General features: G+C 51.3%; 1 protein-coding gene across 10 annotated transcripts in view; it reads left to right on the top strand.

The window, feature by feature from the left end:
* epb41l2 (erythrocyte membrane protein band 4.1 like 2) overlaps positions 1-20,133 on the top strand; it is a 52,982-nt gene extending 32,849 nt beyond the window's left edge. For 3 of the 10 annotated variants that reach the window (XM_072703183.1, XM_072703181.1, XM_072703184.1), the window contains exons 8-22: positions 906-993; positions 2,963-3,115; positions 3,353-3,450; positions 4,999-5,171; positions 7,382-7,488; positions 10,671-10,730; positions 12,182-12,340; positions 13,695-13,820; positions 14,156-14,209; positions 14,439-14,993; positions 15,615-15,743; positions 15,850-15,948; positions 16,494-16,574; positions 17,873-17,988; positions 18,992-20,133. In XM_072703183.1, the coding sequence (XP_072559284.1) occupies positions 906-993; positions 2,963-3,115; positions 3,353-3,450; positions 4,999-5,171; positions 7,382-7,488; positions 10,671-10,730; positions 12,182-12,340; positions 13,695-13,820; positions 14,156-14,209; positions 14,439-14,993; positions 15,615-15,743; positions 15,850-15,948; positions 16,494-16,574; positions 17,873-17,980 (1,990 nt within the window). In that variant the 3' untranslated portion in view covers positions 17,981-17,988; positions 18,992-20,133. Of the gene's footprint in view, positions 1-905; positions 994-2,962; positions 3,116-3,352; positions 3,451-4,998; positions 5,172-7,381; positions 7,489-10,015; positions 10,052-10,670; positions 10,731-12,181; positions 12,341-13,694; positions 13,821-14,155; positions 14,210-14,438; positions 14,994-15,614; positions 15,744-15,849; positions 15,949-16,493; positions 16,575-17,872; positions 17,989-18,991 lie in introns of all 10 variants that reach the window. The other 7 variants (XM_072703185.1, XM_072703187.1, XM_072703186.1 and 4 more) reach the window with 7 other exon arrangements.
* The last annotated feature ends 403 nt before the right edge of the window (positions 20,134-20,536 follow it).

Genomic DNA, 20,536 nt, shown 5'->3' with positions numbered 1-20,536 from the left:
CACAAGTGTGGCGTGAGAGGGGCCCTGCTGTCTGTTCTGGGTCCGGCTGCGTTGCTCCACATGAAGGGAAACTGGGGGGCGGGTTACAGCTGGTGACCCGTCGTTCTTACCGAGCCAAGCCATGCCTGGGTGGTGATGTAACTCCCATCCTGTTAGCATAGCAACTCCAGCGGCAGAGGGTGATGTCACCGTGTCAGCTGGGCCTCCGCAGCGTCTGTGGGACCCTCGAAGGGGACATGGGGCCAACAGAGAGGTGGGGGTGTCCTGTCACCTGATCTGCCCTGGTCAGACTCCACTGGTAGCTGGCCGAGGGGATGTGGCCACTCTGGCTGGTGAAACGGGATCTATAATGCAGTCGGCAGGAAGTGCAGAGTCTGTCCGGCAGCAATCTGAGCTCACATGCCTTTAAGCTGGGCAGCCGGGGGCACTGGGGACGTTGGGGATCACCACAGACAGCCAGTGAATTCCTTCCTCTTGGCCCGTGCTAAAATTACCATTCAGCTTGGCAACTGCTGGAGATCAAGGTGATTATCTGTGAAAGATATAAACTAGGACAATGTGAAGGTGTGCTGGGACCCTGTGGGGGATTCATCAGAACCAAAAGGCAAATAATTAGTAAGAGAGATGACAGCGGGGTTAATGGCGGTCGAGAGACACATCCATAAATCCAGAGATTCCTCCATACTGGTCTGCTAGAGAGAAAAGGATTTGGTACGCAGCTGAAAGTGGAGTGAGATTTTTTTTCTGCAGAAAAATATGGGTTAAATTGCCAAGGAGATAAGTCTCTGTTTAGACGTTTTAAATGCATCCCGCTGGCTGTGTACGGCCTTCTGCAGCAGGAGCCAGTGTTGGCATTCTGGTTTCGGTCGTTTCCTTCTCATTTCCGCCCGTCTTTCCATCATCAGGGGAATGAGTCCGGCCCAGGCGGACGCTCAGTTCCTGGAGAACGCCAAGAAGCTGTCGATGTATGGGGTGGACCTTCACCATGCCAAGGTACTGTGGGCGACTCGCCTTGGCAGCCCAGCACTGCTCCTGTGCTTTACTGTGTTTTGAATGAAAAACTTTATTTATCACCATGCTCACAAATGCCATAGATCATGTGGTTGATTTTCTGCATTTTTCAGTTTGCATGAAATTTACTATTTATCACTGTTGACTCGGGTTCCGCCAGTTGCCTTTTAAATCACTTGGTTTGAGCGCAGAGAAAGATGATGGGATGCACTTTATTAATCCCTGTGGGGGAAATAAAGGTACGAAGACTGGTAGCATCAAATGTCCAATAGTGCAATTTTTCTCAACCCGGTCCTCGGGGACCCTGGACAGTTCATGTTTTTGCTCCCTCCCACATCCCGGAGCTGGGAGGGAGCAAAAACATGGACCGCCGGGGGGGTTCCCCCGAGGGCCGGGTTGAGAAACACTGCAAATGTGAAGTTATGAAATGAGAGAAGAAAAATGGTGGCCGACCCTTACATATGAGAGTGGGTGATCCAGCGGTGCTCGAGTACACAGGATAAATAAACATTTCCTATTAATGAGTATGGATGGTTTAGTTAAAGTAACGAACATTTAAACTGCAAACACACTGTAGCTTGCTTAGAGTTTCCTAGCGCTACAGTGAGACCACTCTCTGGATGAAGTTGCAGCTTGTTAGTTTGACGTTGGGTGAGAAGGTCGTGCGATGCACATTCAGCTCTGCTCAGAATCAGGATGGGGACTTCGGAGAAGCCCAATCAGACTGTCAGCTTCTCTGGAAACGTGCAAGACGTTCGTGGTCAGCTGGTGGGGGGTTGGGGTGGAAATCCAACCAAAAATTCAACAGTTCTGCCTCAGCTGCATAAACAGATGTTGGCAGCAGTTTCTGAGGGTGGGAAAGGGATGGGGAGGTGATCGCCATGGGAACTGCACGGGGGGGGGGGTCAGGGCTCTCACATTCATGGCGGGCCAGCTGTATTTACTGTTGTAATGGCATATTTACACTTATAGTGAAGGCAGCTTCAATCCCTGCACTCACTGCAAGGGATGGGTGATTGCTGGTAACTATTGTATCTGGGCTCCACTTTGGACTCGTGGTTTGAGTCTCAGAAGTGTTACCAGGGATTTCCCTCAGCGGTAAAACATTGTTTACCTATAAGTTCCAGGCTTGCATTGTATGGATTTGCAGACGCTTGGTATTTGCACTGTGTTTATACAGAGTTCTGTTTAGTTATCCCTGCCTAGTACCACGTGTCAGAGGAAACGTGACTTTTATCCATTTCACAGATTTGCACAGTTTATTATTTAAGGTTACGGCGGCAGCATTCCAAGATCTCGACATATTTCGTCGCCGGTCCAGTTGCGGAGTGCTATTGTGGAAAGGAAACACTTGCGGATGGTCGAGTCGCTGTTAATGGCCCCTCGTCCTTGGTGCTATGGCTGGTAGCGCACAGAGGCGGCTAATCGATTCCCAGCGCTCATTAGTGCGTTCCATCCAACTCATCCTGCCTCGTAGCTAAAAATCAATAGCATGCCCGATTTGCAGACGTTCTAAACAGCTTTAATATTTATACAGAGTAATAATAGTATTTCCACATTAATAATCCAGTGAGGTGGAAAATAGTGTCTCGCTGAATCTGCGGCTTGTGGTGGTTTTTATATTAAGACATTAAGCCTACATAGCGGGTTGTGGTAGGCACAGAAATGGGCGTGTCCCGCACAAAGGCACCAGGGTCGGGCCCATTCCGGAATACATACATCAGTTCCAGTCCAAATCATGAAATGGAACTGGAGTTGGGGTTAGGAACTATGGGGAACAGAATTGGAATTGAATTTAAATTTCAGGAGGATTTAAATTCCAGCTCCAGTTCCATTTCCTGATTTGGATTGGAATTGATGAATGCATTCCGGAATGGGCCCAACCTTGAAAGGTCCTTTCAACCCCCCCCACCCCCCGTCGCGCTCATCATGTCCCCACGCCCCCCCGCAGGACTCCGAGGGCGTTGACATCATGCTGGGGGTGTGTGCCAACGGGCTGCTGATCTACAAAGACAGGCTCCGGATAAATCGCTTTGCCTGGCCGAAGATCCTGAAGATCTCCTACAAACGGAGCAACTTCTACATCAAGATCAGACCTGGAGAGGTATGGCAACCCCCCCCCCCCCCGTTTCCCAGACCCCTTATAGGGGGAAGACTGCCGTGAGGCGCCAGTTCAGCTTACCAGCTAACGAGTATACCAGTGGTTTGATTGACCACACAGTCCTGCTTGGCAGTTGAACATGTTTCGAACAGTAGGGCGTCTCTGGGAGGTGTGTGTTTTTCCACATAGCACCCTCTGGAGGCTCCAAGGAGCCATAACATCTTGTCCGATGTCCTACAGGCGGAGCAGTTTGAGAGCAGCGTGGGATTTAAGCTGCCCAACCATCGCGCGGCTAAGAGGCTGTGGAAGGTTTGCGTGGAGCATCACACCTTCTTCAGGTACTGCAGCCACGTCCGGCGTGACAGTGTCCCATCACAACTTGGAATTGGTGGATTTACAGGGTTAAACAGAAGTTCACGTGCCTTGAATGACTGAATATTTTTGACAGAAATCAAGCTGTTTTTTAGCCAGGAAAGACCAAAGATTTTTTTCACCCCATAATAGAAGCGATATAATTGGATCCTGGGAAGCAAAACAATCAGATCGACTTCCTGTCCAAATAAAAAGATACATGCAGAGTAGACCGGAGCAGATTGTTGTGAAGTCCCACTCTGCTAATGCTGTTTGTTCTTCTGGAGCTTTCCGGAGCATCTGAGGTGTCCCCCCCAGCACTTGTGGCTTCCTTTTACCATCCGCAAGCCAAATGTTGAGTGCATGGTGAGAGAGATGCAGCACTGAATGAAGGATGTTCAGCCTGACCTTCCGCCAACCCGACTCTTGCACTCTCCCACGTCTGCCTACCTCCCAAGCTGGTTCTGTCATCATTTAATGCGATTATCAGCCCTCAGGTTTAACAGCAGGACATCAGACACCCACCACCTGGCTCAGGCACGCTCTGACTGGCCGTACGAAGACTGTTGACCCACGCTAAATTGGAACCACATTTGTAGCAGAGATCCTCTGTACTTAATCTCTGCTGTTTATCTTGGCCCAGTGTTAAAGTGAAACTGCGGTCTTAACAGATGCAAATGAAATCCCAAGTTCAGTCTAACCACTAAAACCCCCCCATACTCTGCCCTCGTATTCCAGTCCTTTTGTGTGTGTTGAGGTAACTCATATTTCCCTCCATTAAACTGTCCGGTTTGAATTAAAGCTCTTGGCCCATTTCTCGATATCCTCCCACCCAGTGAAGAAAAAGGGGGGAAAAAACGCCAATAATTTCCTTTTTAATCCCCTAGTCTGTTTTACCGTGAGCCAGAGGGCTTGATTAGGGTTGCCTCTGAGACGCGCTTGAGGGATGATGTCAGAATGACGCGTGCCTGGAAGTGACGGAGAGGCGGATCCTGTCCTCTGGGGCCACACCCCGAGCCCCGCTGTGGGTGGGGTGTTTTTTCTATGGGGAAAATAGCTCCCTCAGTCTCCAGTCCTACCCGTGACGACCCTCAGGGTCTCCTCATATTCCCTGGCTGTCATACCCTTGTTTGCCCTGCGGCCATGGGAACCGCACAGCCCCCCCCCCCCCGACCCACCAGACAAACACACAGATTCACGTTCACACACCCGCTGTCCTGTGACTGCGCCCTCTGCCTGCACTCATCTGAGACACACGTTCGGGAGGGTTAAAGCTAATTATGGGCGTCTAATTAAGACAAACTAGAAGAGCTGTATCCTTGTTGTAAAACACAAAAATAAAATCACCAGCCAGTAACCAGCCAGTGATCGGTAAAATGTTCTGCCATTGGTCCTGTATCTCTATTTCGAAGTCGATGCTGATCGGGCATTGCAGGGCATCTGTGTCACAAGCTGGTGGGCACCTTTATGCCCTGAAAAGTCACATGCCGCCTTGCTGAGCTTCTCCTGCTGGCCCTCCTCTGCCTCCCCCCAAGGCTGGTGACTCCGGAGCAGCCCCCCAAGGCCAGGTTTCTCACCCTGGGCTCCAAGTTCCGCTACAGCGGCCGCACGCAGGCCCAGACGCGGCAGGCCAGCACGCTCATCGACAGGCCCGCCCCCCACTTTGAGCGGTGCTCCAGCAAGAGGCTGTCCCGCAGCCTGGACGGAGGTGAGTCCGGGGTCAAAGGTCATGCTGCCTCACAGCCGCAGCCTTATCTCCTTCTACGCATTTGTTCATTTGCACAGCCGAACATTTGTTTCGCTGTGTCTGGTTGGGGATAAGCTCTGGCGAGTCCTGCTTCCCACGGTAACAAACCGCAGAGGCCTAGATCCAGGGAGAACGGCACTTTAAAAAAAACCCAGTGCCATCTTTTATGCCCTTGGATTAACACACTCGTCTGTAGGGTGGAGTTCATCTGGGAAACGGGCACTACCCACACGAGCGTAAATAAAAGGTGAAAGGAAAGATCATCTGCTCAAAGGAAGAGTAATGAAGGCCTTTCAGATCAAACAGATTCTGTATACTTCATGTGGCACTGCTGTGGATTTTGGGACAGATTCTAGATTCTAGATGTGGCATCTCTATTTCATTTATTTCAATGTGTCGTTGTATCCCCATGATATCAAATTATGCAGGATAACATTGAATAATTGTTTTTAAAGGCCAGGGTGAATCGCTCTAACATCGTTAATTAGTGACATTCTTCTGTATAATGTTTCACGTATATTTCCAAACTTTGCATAGGCGTGGCACACGAAACAAACCTTTCAGGTTGGTTGATGCTCTACATAAATGTAGGAGAGCATTAAGCCGTGGATCAAAAGCTTTGGGTGAAACATCTGCCCTCGGCATGAGTGTGTGGGCCCACCCCTGCCGTCGTAGGCCCTCTTTGTCCCTCGCAGGAGGGTATTTCTGGGTCTGTCCCCGTTTTCCGAGTCACCTGACCGACATCTGACACGCAAGCAGTTTTGTCCCGAGGACACCGTTGGCCAGGTTGCACGTTAGCTTTAATCCCCCGGCAGTTCTCATATTACAGAATGTGACCCCAACCCCCCCATGGACGCTGCGAGTACTGCGAACTGGACCGTTCCCTCTGTATGACAGTGGGACACAGGAAATGTATCCAACATCTGTTTCCTTTTGTTAGGAAAGGAAGATTTTTTTATGGGCAAACTGGGACGCGTATGTGCTGAGCGTACAGCAGAGAACGGCTTACAGAGAGCCATGTTCAGTTTGAAAAATTCTAAAAACACCCAAAAAATAAAAGATCTCAATGCCATGCTGAAGATTTTCAGAAACGATGGTTGGCTGGGTTATATTTGGCAACATCTGCTTTAGCTTATGTTTTATTAGCCTGCCAGCCTATCTGGTTCTTACCAGTGGGCTTGGAGTGACCTCCCTGGGCTGATGCAGGGCAGGTATGCGGCTTCACCTACTACCCAGCTACTGGGGTCTGTCTCTACGCTCGCTGCTTTGTAGAATTGGGAATTTTATGCTTTAAATGAGCTCTGAAGTGAGGAATATAATATGGTTATGGATGGAGAAGAAGTCCATCCAAATAAAGGCCGGCCACATAAACATCGGGGTGGCAAGGTGAGGCTTGCGGTGGGCGGCTGAGGCCTGTGGCAGCTGGCTAACAGACCAAACAAAATCTGCTCGCAGCGCTGATGGGAGGCTAAAATTACTCGTGGTTGCGTTAGTACCTGGCCTAATTCAGATCAGAGCACGGCAGCCCGTCTCCTTTTAGTCCTGTTATTACACTTTATGGTGTTACGGTGCAGCCGGGGTGGGGGGGGGTAGGAGCCCAGTTTAGGTCCGGGTACGTGGGGCTGCCCCCGCTTCCCCTTAGACTGTCTCGCAGATCGAAGTCTTGCCCATTCTTCTGCTGCTTCAGAGAGTCTGTATTTAGGTGACATACGCAGCTCAGCTGGTTAGTATCTGTGTCAGTGTCCTGAAGGTTGTGGGTTCAAACCCTTCAGCTGGTGGAGTAAACATACAAAACAGTAAGCAGATAAAGCTACTCCAGCGCTCCTGCACTGTGGCCGACTCCTGCTGCCAGTATATATACACACATTTATGGTTTTTTTTGTCTGTTTTGAAATGTTTGAAATATCTGCCACCTTTTGCTGGGCCACTTCTAATCTAAAATTCTTGTTGCTCTGCCCAATGGGAGTTTCTGATTAATAACATCTTTTAACAGTAAGAGAACAGCTAAACCGTGCATTTACTCCCCCGTCATTGTAACACTTTCTGGCGAATTAGGTGAGGCTGTACAGTGCTACAGCACCATCTGCTGGATATTTAGGGAATTACACCTAAAGGTAGTTTTTCCATGAATATGCGGGGAGTTAACCTGCAGTTTTCCATCCCTGTACCAGTCCCTGGGCTTGGCATGGATGACCAGGCTGGCGCCACCAGCCTGGGCCGGACCCCCGGCGAGAAGAACGGCCGCGATCCTGCTCTGGAGCTCTCCTCGGACTCCAAGGTGAGGGGTTTGTGGGCATCGCTTTGTCTCGCAGGTTCCTCCCCACAGGTACGGACCTACAGCCGGCATGACATCAGCGCCGGAACAGAGTACCATCATCTGTTGTAGCTTTGACAGTGATGACGAGTGGGATACGGAAGGCCGGCTTGACTCCGCTGAGTGACGGTGAAGCCATGCTTCACTGGAAAACTGATTTAGTATATAAACTGCCAGTATGGATGCGAAAGGCGAAATCAGTAAGACTGCCCTAGCAGCGCGGTGTTTGCGGTGCAGCTGGAGCCCCCCCTGGATAGCTGGGTGTTTGCCTGGCCTCCTGCCTGCAGCTTCAGCGATCATGTCCACAGTCAGATCACTCATCAAGAGGAACCCCCCCCCAAGGGAATGGCACGCCAGCCCATCGCCTTAGATGTGGAGGATAGTGTGAGTCATGGGCCTGTTTTAAAGGCTGCTGAGCTCCAGATTGCACACACACACCCCCTCCCCCCCCAGGCCCTGCAGGAGTATCCCCCCCCCCCCCGACAGCCTGTTGGCTTCTCTCCCTCTCTCTCTTTCCCATCCTCCCTCTCTCTGCTGTGCCACTGACCTCAGGTGTTTCGCTGACTAATGGTGTTGCTTTCTCCTCTTCACATTTGTTCTCTCTCTCTCTCTCTCTCTCTCTCTCTCTCTCTCTCTCTCTCTCTCCCTCCCTCCCACACACACTTTGCTGCGCTACTGACCTGAGGTGTTTCGCTGACTAATGGCGTGTGTCTCTCTCTCTCTCTCTCTCTCTTCTCCTTCACACTCATTCACACTCTTTTGCTTTGCCATGCACATCCTCATCTCCTTTGGGTTTTCCCCACACGGATTCCATCGTGGCCCCTTTTCTCACCCCCCAGTCTATCTTCATGTTCCCCCTCTCCCCCTCCTCCTCCTCCATCTCATCCCTCCCACTCAACCTGGACACCATCTCCGAGCTGGACGTCCCCTCCGACATCTCGGAGGACGACCCCCTGCCCTGGGCAGACGAGCTCGACGGGGAATGCCTGGGCACTTGCCCTGGGTACTTTGCCGAGCATGCCGACGGCTTGGCCGTGCCCGGACATGCCAGTGCTTTTGGCCCCGCCCCCTTGGAGGACGGTTTCCTTGAGGAGGCGGAGCCTGTGTCCCCTCCAGAGGCCCCTCCCACCCCAGGCTTCTCCGTCCTGGGCCTGCGGCTGTCCTCGCTCCTGGAGGAGGACTTTTCGGGGCTGCCCGAGGCCTGCCTCTCCCTGGTGCCCGCGGGCCTGAGGTCGTACCTGCTGCCCGGGTCGCCCTCGCTGCTGCCCTCCCTGCTGCTGGCCTTCGCCGTGCTGCTGTCCGCCTCGCAGTCGCTGTCCCTGTCCCTGGGCCTGGCCCTGCCGCTCGCCCTGTCCCTCTGCTACCTGGAGCCCAAGGGTCCCGAGATGCCCGTGTACCACGCGGTGCCCTGCCACACCATGGCGGTCCTGCAGGAGGACCTGTGCGACCCCGCCGCCTGACCCCACGCCCCCACCCCCCCGCCGGCCCCGCGTGCCCCCCCCGCCCCCTTATGTTTGCCTGCCCCCTCCCCCGTTATCCAAAGCCCCGCAAGGTTTTCTGTGTGACAGCACGGATATTCTCTGATGGTTTCCAGTCCCTTTCCGCGTCTCTTTTAGACCCCATTCGGTACAGACTCCCTTTGATAATTTAGCTGCTTCACCCGATTTCTCAATTCTTTGACAGAACATGTCGATAAATAAATATTTATACTATTAAAAACGACTTAAAAACCTAATCGGGCAAAGCAACCCGTTGTGCAGTAAGATGACCCTTCTAGATGTGACGTACAGTAGACTTTAAAGTCTTCTTCCACAAACTCCTCCGTTATCGGACGAAGGCTTAAGCCTTTCACTGCTGCAGATTATTGTTTGAATAGGAAGTGCTGCATCTTTTTAATACACGAGGGAAATCCCAGGGCTGCCCTGTCACCAGCCTCTGATCATCCTCCTGTGGTCGATTCGCTTCAGACGTGCTCCACACGCTCCATTTCCAAACGCCAGCGAGTAAAGTGCGAGTTGCAGGAAATGCACAGAAAGCGAGCCGCTCGCCCCGCATACCCAGGATGCCCTGTCGCATGATCCGCACGGCCCGCTGCAATTGGCTGCTCGACGGGCATCACCAAACAGGCCCGCTATGTCCTGGGATACAGGCCTCCCTTTTCCATTTCACCGTTCTTTTCCATCCCAAACCTCACTTTCATCCCCCACCTCCCCCAACCCAATCACCTCCCACCAAAAATGCGACTCAACCGTTTCCATGGCAACATAGGTGGAGGAGGGGCCCGGCGACGGCACAGCGGGCATGGCCACCCAAGCAGAGCTCACTGAGGTCTGTGAGGGCAGTGGCGGTTTTGGGCATCTACCATTCTCTTACATGAAAGTGGGGAGACCGCTTTGGGCACCTACCATTCTGTGACGGGGAGGGGGGGGTGAATAGCACGGGCTTTGACCTTGTGTAGCTAACATGCCCTTTCTTCCCTGCGCTGAGACAGACTGCTGGAGACATGGAGGACTCCCAGCGACAGAAGGTTGATTAATTGAATGGTTTATACATCTGTACAGCCTCTGGGGCTTCACTGCTTGTTTTGTATTGTGTTTTATTGTTTTGTTTTGTTTTTCTCTTGGCTGGGACACGATTTGTGTGTATTGCATTGGGGGTTTTTTGGTCACTTTGGCTTTAATGACACGGGCACACGGCAGAGCGGCTCGTCCACCCAGAATGCACTTCAGCAGAGCAGCATAAGGCAGTGGGCCCTTTGAAGGAAGCCGTCACACCTGGATCTTTATGCCGTAAAATAAGGCTTTTCTGTGTGAGCTCATGTGCTCAGCATGAAGAGATTCAGAAAAATGTCCTGCACTGTTATCAGACACATTTGGAATCTGACTGTGGTCGTGTTTATCTGATTGGCGCACAAACTCTAACTGCTCCTTCCTGGATTACCTCCAGCCGACGTGTGCTGTTGAGAGGCTGCTGGAAGCCTGGACCCTACACTTTTTCGTGGGGGGCTATGTGACCCCTGCCTGTCTCCCCGTGTGCCCCTGTCATTAAACTTTTTTCAGCTGTGGGTTTCTTCCATTGCTCTTGTTTTTTGTGTTTGCCTGCTGGTCCACTGTCACGATGGTCTCACTCCATTTTTGATTCCACAGAGCAAGTTGAGAGTACAGGGGGAAAATATATATGTCAGACATAGCAATTTAATGTTGGAGGTTGGTATGAAGGCCGCGTTGGGGATGCTCCCAGAATGCACCTCTCTGCCTTCCTGTCCTGGCCTGGCCTGCACTCTCGGGCTCTGCATTTCAGACATACTGCATGATCTGCATGTGAGCCGAGGGGGGGGGGGTGCATGCTCAACCCCCCCACCCCACGCTTGTTCACGGGTGGAAGGGATTTGGGTTTTGGGGGGGGTTGGCTGCTGTGATGGGGCCTGCAGGCTGATGTGTGCACGATGCCGTCCAGTCCGTGGTATCTGTTGATCTGCGATCGTTCTCTTATCTGGAAACATAACCTCACTAATATAATTCATTTAACGGAGCGGAATTTCTCGCTTTGGTGGCTTCATTCATTTTTTTTTTCCCCCCCTCTGTGGTATTTATAACAGACCGCCGACCTCAAGTAACCAGATGAACCTGCATATCAGAAACGTGGAGTGTCAGTACTGAGTTTTCAGTAGGCCCCAGAAGAGACGTCCACAACCTCGTGGTGACCTTGTAGAGTCAGTAGAGATGCTCTGGTGAGCCCTAAGCATGACGAGGATCAGATAGACACCTGGAAGAGCAAAGCCAATCAAGAGTCAACTTTTCTGCCTTCCTAGTTGAGCACAACCAATTAAGTCAATCGTTCTGCTATGAGGCCTGATTTAAGACGAACGTTTGGGTATGGGGGGGGGGGGGGGGTGTCAAGAACTCCGGCAAAGGAAGAGAGGAAGAAAAACACAAGAACTAAAGAAATGTGGGGAGGGGTGGGGGCAGCATAAGGGATCCCCAGGTCCCTGAAGAGGACGAGACCCCAGCTGGACACGGGAAGCAGCTCCGCTGGCCGCAGGGGGATGTGCCGCAGGGGGATGTGCCGCAGGGGGATGTGCCGCAGAGGGATGTGCCGCAGGGGGATGTGCCGCAGGGGGATGTTCCGCGTCCTGATGCTCATCACTCCGAAGGCCATTTTAAAATGTCGTAATCCCCAGTGCCAACATCACACTCGCGCCCCACACAGATGAAAAAGCCATCAAAAGGGGGCTTTACGTGTGGGCCTGTTCACACTCCACAGTTCTGATGTGCGGATTCATAATCAAACTAAACAGAAAATCCTGTACGTGAGCCGTGTCTCGCTGAGGCCCTATTAAAACAGAGTGGCAATAAAGTGTTTTTAATTGGCTATGAAATGAGTAATATTCTTCAATAATGAAACGGTGCTGTTGCGTGTGTTTCAATTACATCCTGTTTAAATGGCAAGTCGAACCCGCTGCCATGTAGATGGAAACACGTTCTCCCAGAGTGTCAAGCGTGCCTGTTTTGAGGGTCTGGTTAGACACGGTAACCATTTTATGTTTCATTAATTTTTGTTTTTATGTATGAGCTAATGCATTTGTTGTCCATTATTCCCCATATTGCCCCCCCGGTCCACCTTCCCCAACCCCTCCCTGCTGCGGTGTGGGTCCCAGGACCTGGATAAGACCCAGGAAGATGTTTTGAAACACCAGGCTAGCATTAGCGAGTTAAAGCGCAATTTTATGGAGTCCACCCCCGAGCCCCAGCCCAGTCAGTGGGACAAACGCCTTACCGCCAGTCCCGCCACCAGCCTACGTCTGCGGGCCCAAGCGGTATGTGTCCTGCATCTCCCTCTGCCCGTGCCCAGCGAGGTCGCGGTGGCACCGCCCTGGTGGTGGGCAGTCTGTATGGCAGTTGGGATCCTCCCCCTTTCTCTGCTCCATTACTCACACTGCTTTTGGTTTCTCTCCTCCCCCACCTCGCCTCACTAAAACCATCACTGGTGTCTCCATGTGGATTTATTAATATTACCCACAATTCCTGGCTGTCACACAGGGGTTAGCCACAGACCTCTTCCTGTCGGATCTCTGCTGCATTGTTGCTGTTTAGTTGTGTTCGGTGCTGGTCACGGATGTTTTTTAGTTTTCCGGTGAATCCTCCAATTCCTGCTGCTCTTGCTTTTCCTTCACGTTGCGCTGCAGATGCCTGGCATGACCTTCGAGTTTGGTTTCTAATGTCTGCGCTTCATCTGTGGGTCAGCCTCAGTCAGATGTCCCGCATGTCTGTCTTTTTTTGTTGTTTTTTTTTTTTTTTTTAATGGTCTGCTGGCTCTTCTTTTCCTTTTCTTATCGCTGTGATGTTCCCTTTGCCTTGTGAAATGGTATAATAGCACTTTCTTTGTCCGAGGTTTGCCCTTTGATCATAGAGCCACACTGCATGCCATTGCTCCGTAAATAAAAATTGGTAACACTTAAGGCCGTGTTGTTGGTAATTCATAGACGCATTCATAACACACAACGCATTCACAAAGCATTATAAACATGGTTCTAAATATCTAGCAAAAGGCATAACACATTATATAATGTATTATACATTATTCTTTATGAAGCTCTCATCTATAATGCACCTTAATGCATTATAGTGGTCAGTATAAGCCATAATGCATTATCAAGGTATTTATAGTGCATTATAGATGAGAACTTTATAAAACAGTCATAATGTATAATAAACATAGCCATGAGGTTATGCATTTTATAAAAATGTATAGTTATATGTTTAATACTTTATGAATGCATTATAATTCATTATGAATGTGTTTAGAAATGACAAAAAACATTTATGGGTGTGATGCCATGACACGTTGCGGTCGAGCCTGGCGGTTGTGTGAGTGTGGTTAAACGTTCCACGGCTAGTATTGAGCGAGCGAGGGACCAGTCTCTCTCTCTCTCTCTCTCTCTCTCTCTCCGAGGCTGTTTCCCCACTAGCTGCTGTAAGGCGCCGTTCCGTACCCACTTCTCCCAGCACCGTTTTTCTGTTCTGCAAACTAAGCTGCTGTCCCCGCGTGTCCCCGCATTCCCCGGCGTGCCTCTGTTCAGCTCCCCTCCTCACTCGTAAGCCTGCCATGTTTCCACATCCCCTGTAACTCTTGGTTCTTCTTCCTTCTCCTCATCCCCTAACTCACTCCAGGCCTTTGAAGAGGAGGTCCCCAGCAGCTCTCTCTTATCGAGCACGGTGGCCTGCACTACCAGCGTGCCAGCAGCAGAGGGCGCCATCGCTGTAGGCTCTCCCCCTGCGGCCGCACATGTTGCCGAGGTGCCCCTCAGTTTTCACACACCTTACAGCTTAGTATTTGTAAGAGTTCTGCTTGTCTCTCAGTATGTGCTCATTCACAGATTCGTTTATTAAACACTAAATTCAGACTGGGACGTAAACGTGCATGGAGTTAACTGGTCACCCATGTGAATGCTGTGGTCTGCCTTGCTTTTCCTGTGTTTAACAGCATGTGCTGTGAGGATGTGTTGGGGTTCCCCTTGCCGCCCTGCCGGGGGGGTGTCTGTGCAATGCTGTCCACATGTCTGCTGGTGTTGGGTTTTGCCACGAATGTGGGTGTGACCCCTGTCCCTCTGGTCGCCTTTTCTGCTCCCCAGAAAGCGCTCCCCAGAGCAGACGGGCCGGCCTACAGCAGCAACGATGTCGGCAAGGTGCTAACCCCCCCCCACCACCACCGCACGTTCCTGCCTAACTGTGCCGCCATCTTATTCCTTTCAGACATGTTTTCCGTTCAGCTCCCCGCCTCTGGCTTTTCACATCTGCCCTCTTGTTATTATTTGCTGTCATCCTCTTTCGGTTGCAGTATCTTTTATGTTTGTATTTCTCCATATTTGTTTTTTTTTCTCCCCCCCCTTTTATTTATTTTTCTCCCCGGTGTAGACGGCAGAGGACAAACAGAAATCAGACACACTCGAGCAGGCTGAGGTTGAAATAGAAGAGACTGTGGTCATCAAGGAGGTCAGGAAGGCGCCCAAGGTCGAGGTGACTGTGCCTGAGGTCGTCGTCACCGCTGTGACTGAGAAGGAGCCGGAGAAGAAGCCGGGAGGCGAAGCGGAGGGGAGGGGAGGCGAGGGGGTCACCCAGAGGGGCAGCACCTCCTCAGACAGCCACAGCGAGAGTGAGGACGAGGCGGAGTACCACCCTCAAGCCCCCAGCGTCTCCGTCGACCAGATCAAAGAGCTACCAGAGGAAGAAGAGGAGCTGGAAGTGGAGGCCCAGCCTCTGGAGGCGGAGCCAACAGCTGCGTCGCCTTGCCCCACCACCGAAGAGCAGGAACCGGCCCTGAAAGACGAAGCCCAGAACGGCCACCCTGAATCGCAGTCGCCCCAGGGGTCGGTGGAGGAAGATGAAGAGGATGAAGGGGAGCCCAAGCTGAACGGGGACGCGTCTCGCGCAGAGACTGAGGGCTTCCCGCAGGTTATTTGTTGTTCCGAGGTAAATCCCCGCGTGCTGCGTGGCTGGACTGCGCTGTGGGCCACTGCGGCTTCGCCCCCCCGCCTGCCGTCCGTCCCACCTGCTACTCCAGCGCCGGTCAATTCCACTCTTCATCCCGTGTGTGTTTTTTTTTTCTTTACCCCTCCTCTTGACAGGAGCCTAGCTGGTTAATCTTCTGCACCCCCCCGGTACCTCTTTCTGTCTGGCTGTCTTGTCTGACCCCAACCTCCTTTAACCCCCCCTCGCCTGCCCCCCTCCCCCCCACTATTCCAGGGCAGGGACAGATCTCACGATTCTGCAGTCGGTCGGTCTGCCTGCCGGAAATCCTGAACACAACTTTAAGCGTCATGTTTATTTTTATAATCTTACTTTGGATGCCGACGTAGCGAAGGGGGGGTGCAGTGTTTGTTTTCTCCCGTCTTTTTCCTCCTCCTGCATGCAGTTGGGTGCGTTATCCAACCAAAGACTTTCTACTGCTTAATTTGTTGGATTTTTGGATTTTAATATACACTCAATTCCTCCGGGCTATGAACACGCCATCTTGCGTGTTGTTCTGTGTGCGTGTGCGTGTGCGTCCTGTTCATCACTATCCCCACCTACCCCCCCCCCCCCCCCCCGCAGCCCCCAGTGGTAAAGACAGAAATGGTGACCATCTCTGACACCTTCGCTGCCCAGAAGACGGAGATCTCTACCTTGGAGGTGCCCATCGTGCACACGGAGACCAAAACCATCACGTACGAGGCTGCGCAGGTAGGAGCTTGATCCGGGGTCCGTACGCCGCCCTCTAGTGGTGTGTAACCGCATCACGCCCTCCAGCGTCGTCGTGTGTCGCATTCTTTGGGCCCGCCCCCTGCAGGTGGACGGCGCCGGGGACAGTGAGCCCGGCATGCTCATGACTGCACAGACCATCACCTCGGAGTCCCTATGCACCACCACCACCACGCACATCACCAAGGTAACTGTCTGTCCGGCTGCCCGCCCACGCGCTGGGAAGCCGCTCGCGTTCCCTCGCCCTCCCCTGAAAATTAATCAAGTTTGGAACCAAACAGACCGCAGCTTGCTGCCTGGTACCCTCCGAGCTCCGCGGCTCCATCTGGTGTTTGAGCGACTCTGCTGGCCGTGGTGCTCGGCAAGCGTGCCGATCGGCCAAGAGTCGGTGTCAGCGTGACACAGAAGGGCACCCCTGGCTCAGCATTTGCCTGCCAGTGAGTCACATGGTGACAGACCGCCGATGAGCCCCCACCTCCCGGCTCTCCCCACTGGCCGCTTGTGACACGCTGCTGCTGCACTTCAGGCTGCTCTCAGCCGGTCGGCAGTTTGGCGAAATCGAACCTCTGCTCTGTCGTGTTCGGGTGCCTCACCTGCCACACGTGCCGGGTAGCATTAGTATGTGAGGCTCAGCACTCGCGCAAAACAGCTGCAAAATGAAGTCATGAGCCTATTAAGCTCTGGAATGCAGGAGTAGTTTGAGCAATTTTTTTGTTTGTTGTTCATCCACAGATGCTGAAAGGTGGGGTTTCGGAAACGAGAATTGAAAAGCGCATCGTCATTTCGGGAGACTCTGATATCGACCACGATCAGGTGAGACGTTTGGGGACCCCCGGCATTTGGGGAGATCTCACAGGCGCTGGGTGTCAGTCCGCCGGAGGGGTCTCACTGCGGCAGGTTGGCGGGAGGCTGACGTGGTGTTTCACAGCATGCTCACACTTGGCCCCGAGCGCGATTGTTCCCTCTCATCCCTCCCTCACAGGTCTGCGTTCACATTGCGCTTAACGTTCCAGGCCTGAGCGCGCTTTCATCATCACTGTGCGCCTTTTTATGTTGAAGGAAACATAGGAAGGAAAGCGTTTTCACACAGCACACTTGAGTTCATGATTAATGTCCTGTTTTGCGGCTTATTTGGAGCCATTTTGGGCACGATGACACACGGCCCTCTTACAGACTTACCGAGCACGGATGCGTACCGTGCAAACAAGCTGAAGCGGGCCCGGGCATGGTGCAGAACGATCACACCGGTCAAACGTGCTCGGGCACGGTACCGACCACCTAGTGTGAGTACACCCTTAGTGTGAAGCTGATAGCTCGTTAACTGCGAATAAACATTGTTTCCTGGGCTCTCACCCCCCTCCCTTACCCTGGGAAGGCAGCATTAAGAGGATTTTCATAAGCCTGGGGGAGTTAACGGAGTTTGCTTTGTAATGAGACTTAAAATAGGCAGACAGTACTGCTGTGATGAACACAACTCTGTGGCGTAGGGGGAGGATTCCCCTTATGGGTACAGTTTGTACCTTAGCGAAGGCTGTGGGTTTGAATCCCAAGACTGGCACAGTAAGTCATCACCAAGGGGTTGTTGGGTAAGGCCATCTGCTCCAGGCGCACCAGCCAATTCTGTGTTCTGATTCTCATGTGTGCGTCGCTTTGTACAAACGTAATGTAGATGCGATGGACCAAAGCTGAACATGTCAGGAATGTAAGGGCATCAGGGGATGTTCTAAATGAGCAGCATGGCTGTCTCTTAGAATTTGAATCAAATGAGAAGCGGAAAATGACAGGAGCGTCACGAAGACGGAAACAAACCCGGTAATCCCTCTGACTGCCTCAGTCCTTCGGTGTGAAAGACATGCTCATCGTGAGCTTTGAGGTGCTGCAGGGATCCCCGGGGATGCTGGTGTGTCGTGTCCCGGCCCCCCCCCCCACCCCCACCCCGCCCCCCTTTGCCATCCTAGTCGGTGATGCTGCCCGGAGAGGATCCCCGTTTCCATGGAAGCACGGAGTCCCCACTCCTGGGGGAATCGGATTATTCTGCAGCCATGAAATACCCCAATAAATATTCTAAGCTAATGCAAAGCCTTCCTCCCTGTTCCTGGTGGGGGTTCTAGGCGTTGGCCCGGGCTATAAAGGAAGCCAAAGAACAGCACCCTGACATGTCAGTGACCCGGGTGGTGGTGCACAAAGAGACTGAGGTGATGGAGGAGGGCAAGGACTGAGCGGCCAGGTAAGGCGTCCCACAGCCTCACAGCCCTGCCGCCCCGTCAGCTGTGCCTGCTTCTCCCAGAATGGGCGCGTGGCCATATTGATGTTTAGCATTAATATCAAAATGATTCCAGCTGGGGCTCGTAAAGGCAGCCGCTGCTGTGTAATTACCGCTGTAACGGTAAACCTGCCTGGCTATAATGAGGGTCGTATACCAGGAAGCTTAATGAGATGCCACTAACAAGCAGAGCGGGGCCCCGCCCACAGCCTGCCGTCGATGCCCCTCCCCCCCAACGTGGCAGTTAGGGATTCGCTCATAGGGGGCAGCTGTTTGCAGAAGTGAGAGGGGCTTCTGTGAATTTTGACTCTGGTACTGTCATCACTTCAGCTTGGACAGTTGATATTGTCATACCTGACCTCTGCATATCTCTTTGTTCTTTATGAGAAGTGTTGACTTGCTTGCCAGAGTCCTGAAACGCAGGGATGGTCTGTGCACTTTTACTCAAAACCTCGTGTGTTCCGTCCTCGTTCAGTCGTTCGTGTCTCGCCGTCACACCAGTCCTTACTATGAAAGCATTTTAGCTAGTAAACGATCTTAGTCGCCAAAAGAAATGTTTTAGAGCAACTGGAAGTTGTAGTTTTTTTTGGGCTGTCTGACAACCCAGCGCTATACTCCTGAGACCTGAAAAGGCAAACTGTTGACCACAGTGTGGCAGTATGAAGGATCATCGAACTCACATTGATGACTAATGAGGTCTGTCTTTAAAACCTACCAATCAAATAGGAATATAGCAAATGACAGAACAGCTTGGTTTGTGAGTGTGGATGAAATTCCCTTTAGACAACCTAGGAAGGGTCACAGCTGTAAAGAAGCCATGTGTGTCTTTTGATTATTGCTGGTAATTAATAGGGATTAGTGATTATATTATGGTAATGTGGTTGTTAAGCCTAGGATTCCATTACATAGGTCTGGGAGTGTTTGATGAACCCTAATCTGAATATAACTATTATCTGTGTCATTGCAGAGGAGACCGTGGAGCCAATGAGAATTCATGTTATTTTCCAAGAGGAAATCCCCCAATCATCTGTCCAGAAACACCACGGTTACACCTCCAGACAAAGATGGCTCCCAAGGACCAACCCCAGTCTCCATGCTTTGCACAACTTCCATTTTTTATCATTCATAAGAAAACCACTTAGCTAACGTGTAGCTTGTTTTAATTACTTAGTGCTTCTGCAGAAAAATATCTTTATTAAAATCTTTTAGGGTTTCATAAACTGGTCATTTTTTTCCTATTTTTTATTTTTTTTCCTAGTGTTCAGTAGCTGTCACATTCCTAGTATGTACATAACGGTTATTTTTTTTTTTTTGTTTATCATTTTTTTGAGAAACTACGACCTTTAAAACAGAAAAATATTTAATGTCATCGTTCCGGATTCATGAAGTTGACGTAGTGTGGCGAAGAGGGCAGCCTTGGTTCCGAATCAGTCTTTGCGTCATTTAATCCCGAACCGCGCGAAGGCAGAGGATGGACCACCAGCACATGTGACTGCGGCACGTGCCCCTGCGTGGAACCGGCGGCGGGGCAGATGGACGGATCGGCGCGGCACGTGCTGCTACTCTAAATGCCAACTCGATCTCCAAACTATGCAGTCGGTCCATTTCAAACATTCCACGACTGGGAGGAGCCTCTTATCTACCTCCCTCCAAGAGCAAAACCGACGAAACAAGGAGGACAAACTAAAGTGATAAAAACGGAAATTCTAGGCAGCTTGGAAACTCGCTTTTCTGTAACTTTCTGGCAACATTAATCAGATTTATATTTGTAGATCTTTTTGCTATCTTTTAAAACTTTGTCTTAAACTGTAAACCAATTTAGACCTTTTAATATATATCTTTTTGGATTTTTTTTGACTAAAGTATACAAAACCAATGGCCCTTTAAATCCCTGTTTTTCTATAGGTGTACCTGAGAGAGACCCTCCTTTAGCGTTGCGCTACCTGTGATCTGGCTACCTTCCCCAGACCTGGTCACGTCCGCTTGCGCTCGGACCCGGGTGCACAGCCGCTCTTTAGGCTTTTTAGCAGCTTGAGAAGTGCGTCCTGTCTTTCTGCCCGCACCCGTTCGGTGTTCCCCTGTTTAAAATAAAGGTTTGTTTATTCTCTACCTGCTGGCTCGTGGTTGATCTGTAACTCCCGTTTCCTTATTCGCGTACTGGAGCTGCCTCCATTTCCCTTGTGGTCTGGATTTGTTCTATACAAGCAGCCTGTACTTGTTCTCTTAATTAGGCTTCAGTTGTGTTCCAGATAAAGTTCAAGTTGACTTCCTTTGATGGGACACCATCCCAAATTCCTGGAAAGGCCTTAAACTTTCCTCTTAGTGAACTGATGAAGGGTTCAGCTGGCTGAGCACAGCCACAGAGGCAGGGATATACACAGCTTGTATCTAATGCCTGCACACTGTTCATCTGTGTTTACTGAGAGACTTTTGATTGATTGCCCTTTTAGATTAAATGATTTTACACTTTCCACAGAGACTTTCCACCAGTCTTTCCCAAAATCCCAGTTAA

The sequence above is a fragment of the Paramormyrops kingsleyae genome, chromosome 19 (genome assembly GCF_048594095.1).
Source record: "Paramormyrops kingsleyae isolate MSU_618 chromosome 19, PKINGS_0.4, whole genome shotgun sequence".
NCBI lineage: Eukaryota > Metazoa > Chordata > Actinopteri > Osteoglossiformes > Mormyridae > Paramormyrops > Paramormyrops kingsleyae.
The sequence above is the reverse complement of the archived record's forward strand: the minus strand, read 5'-3'. Positions and strand labels throughout refer to the sequence as shown.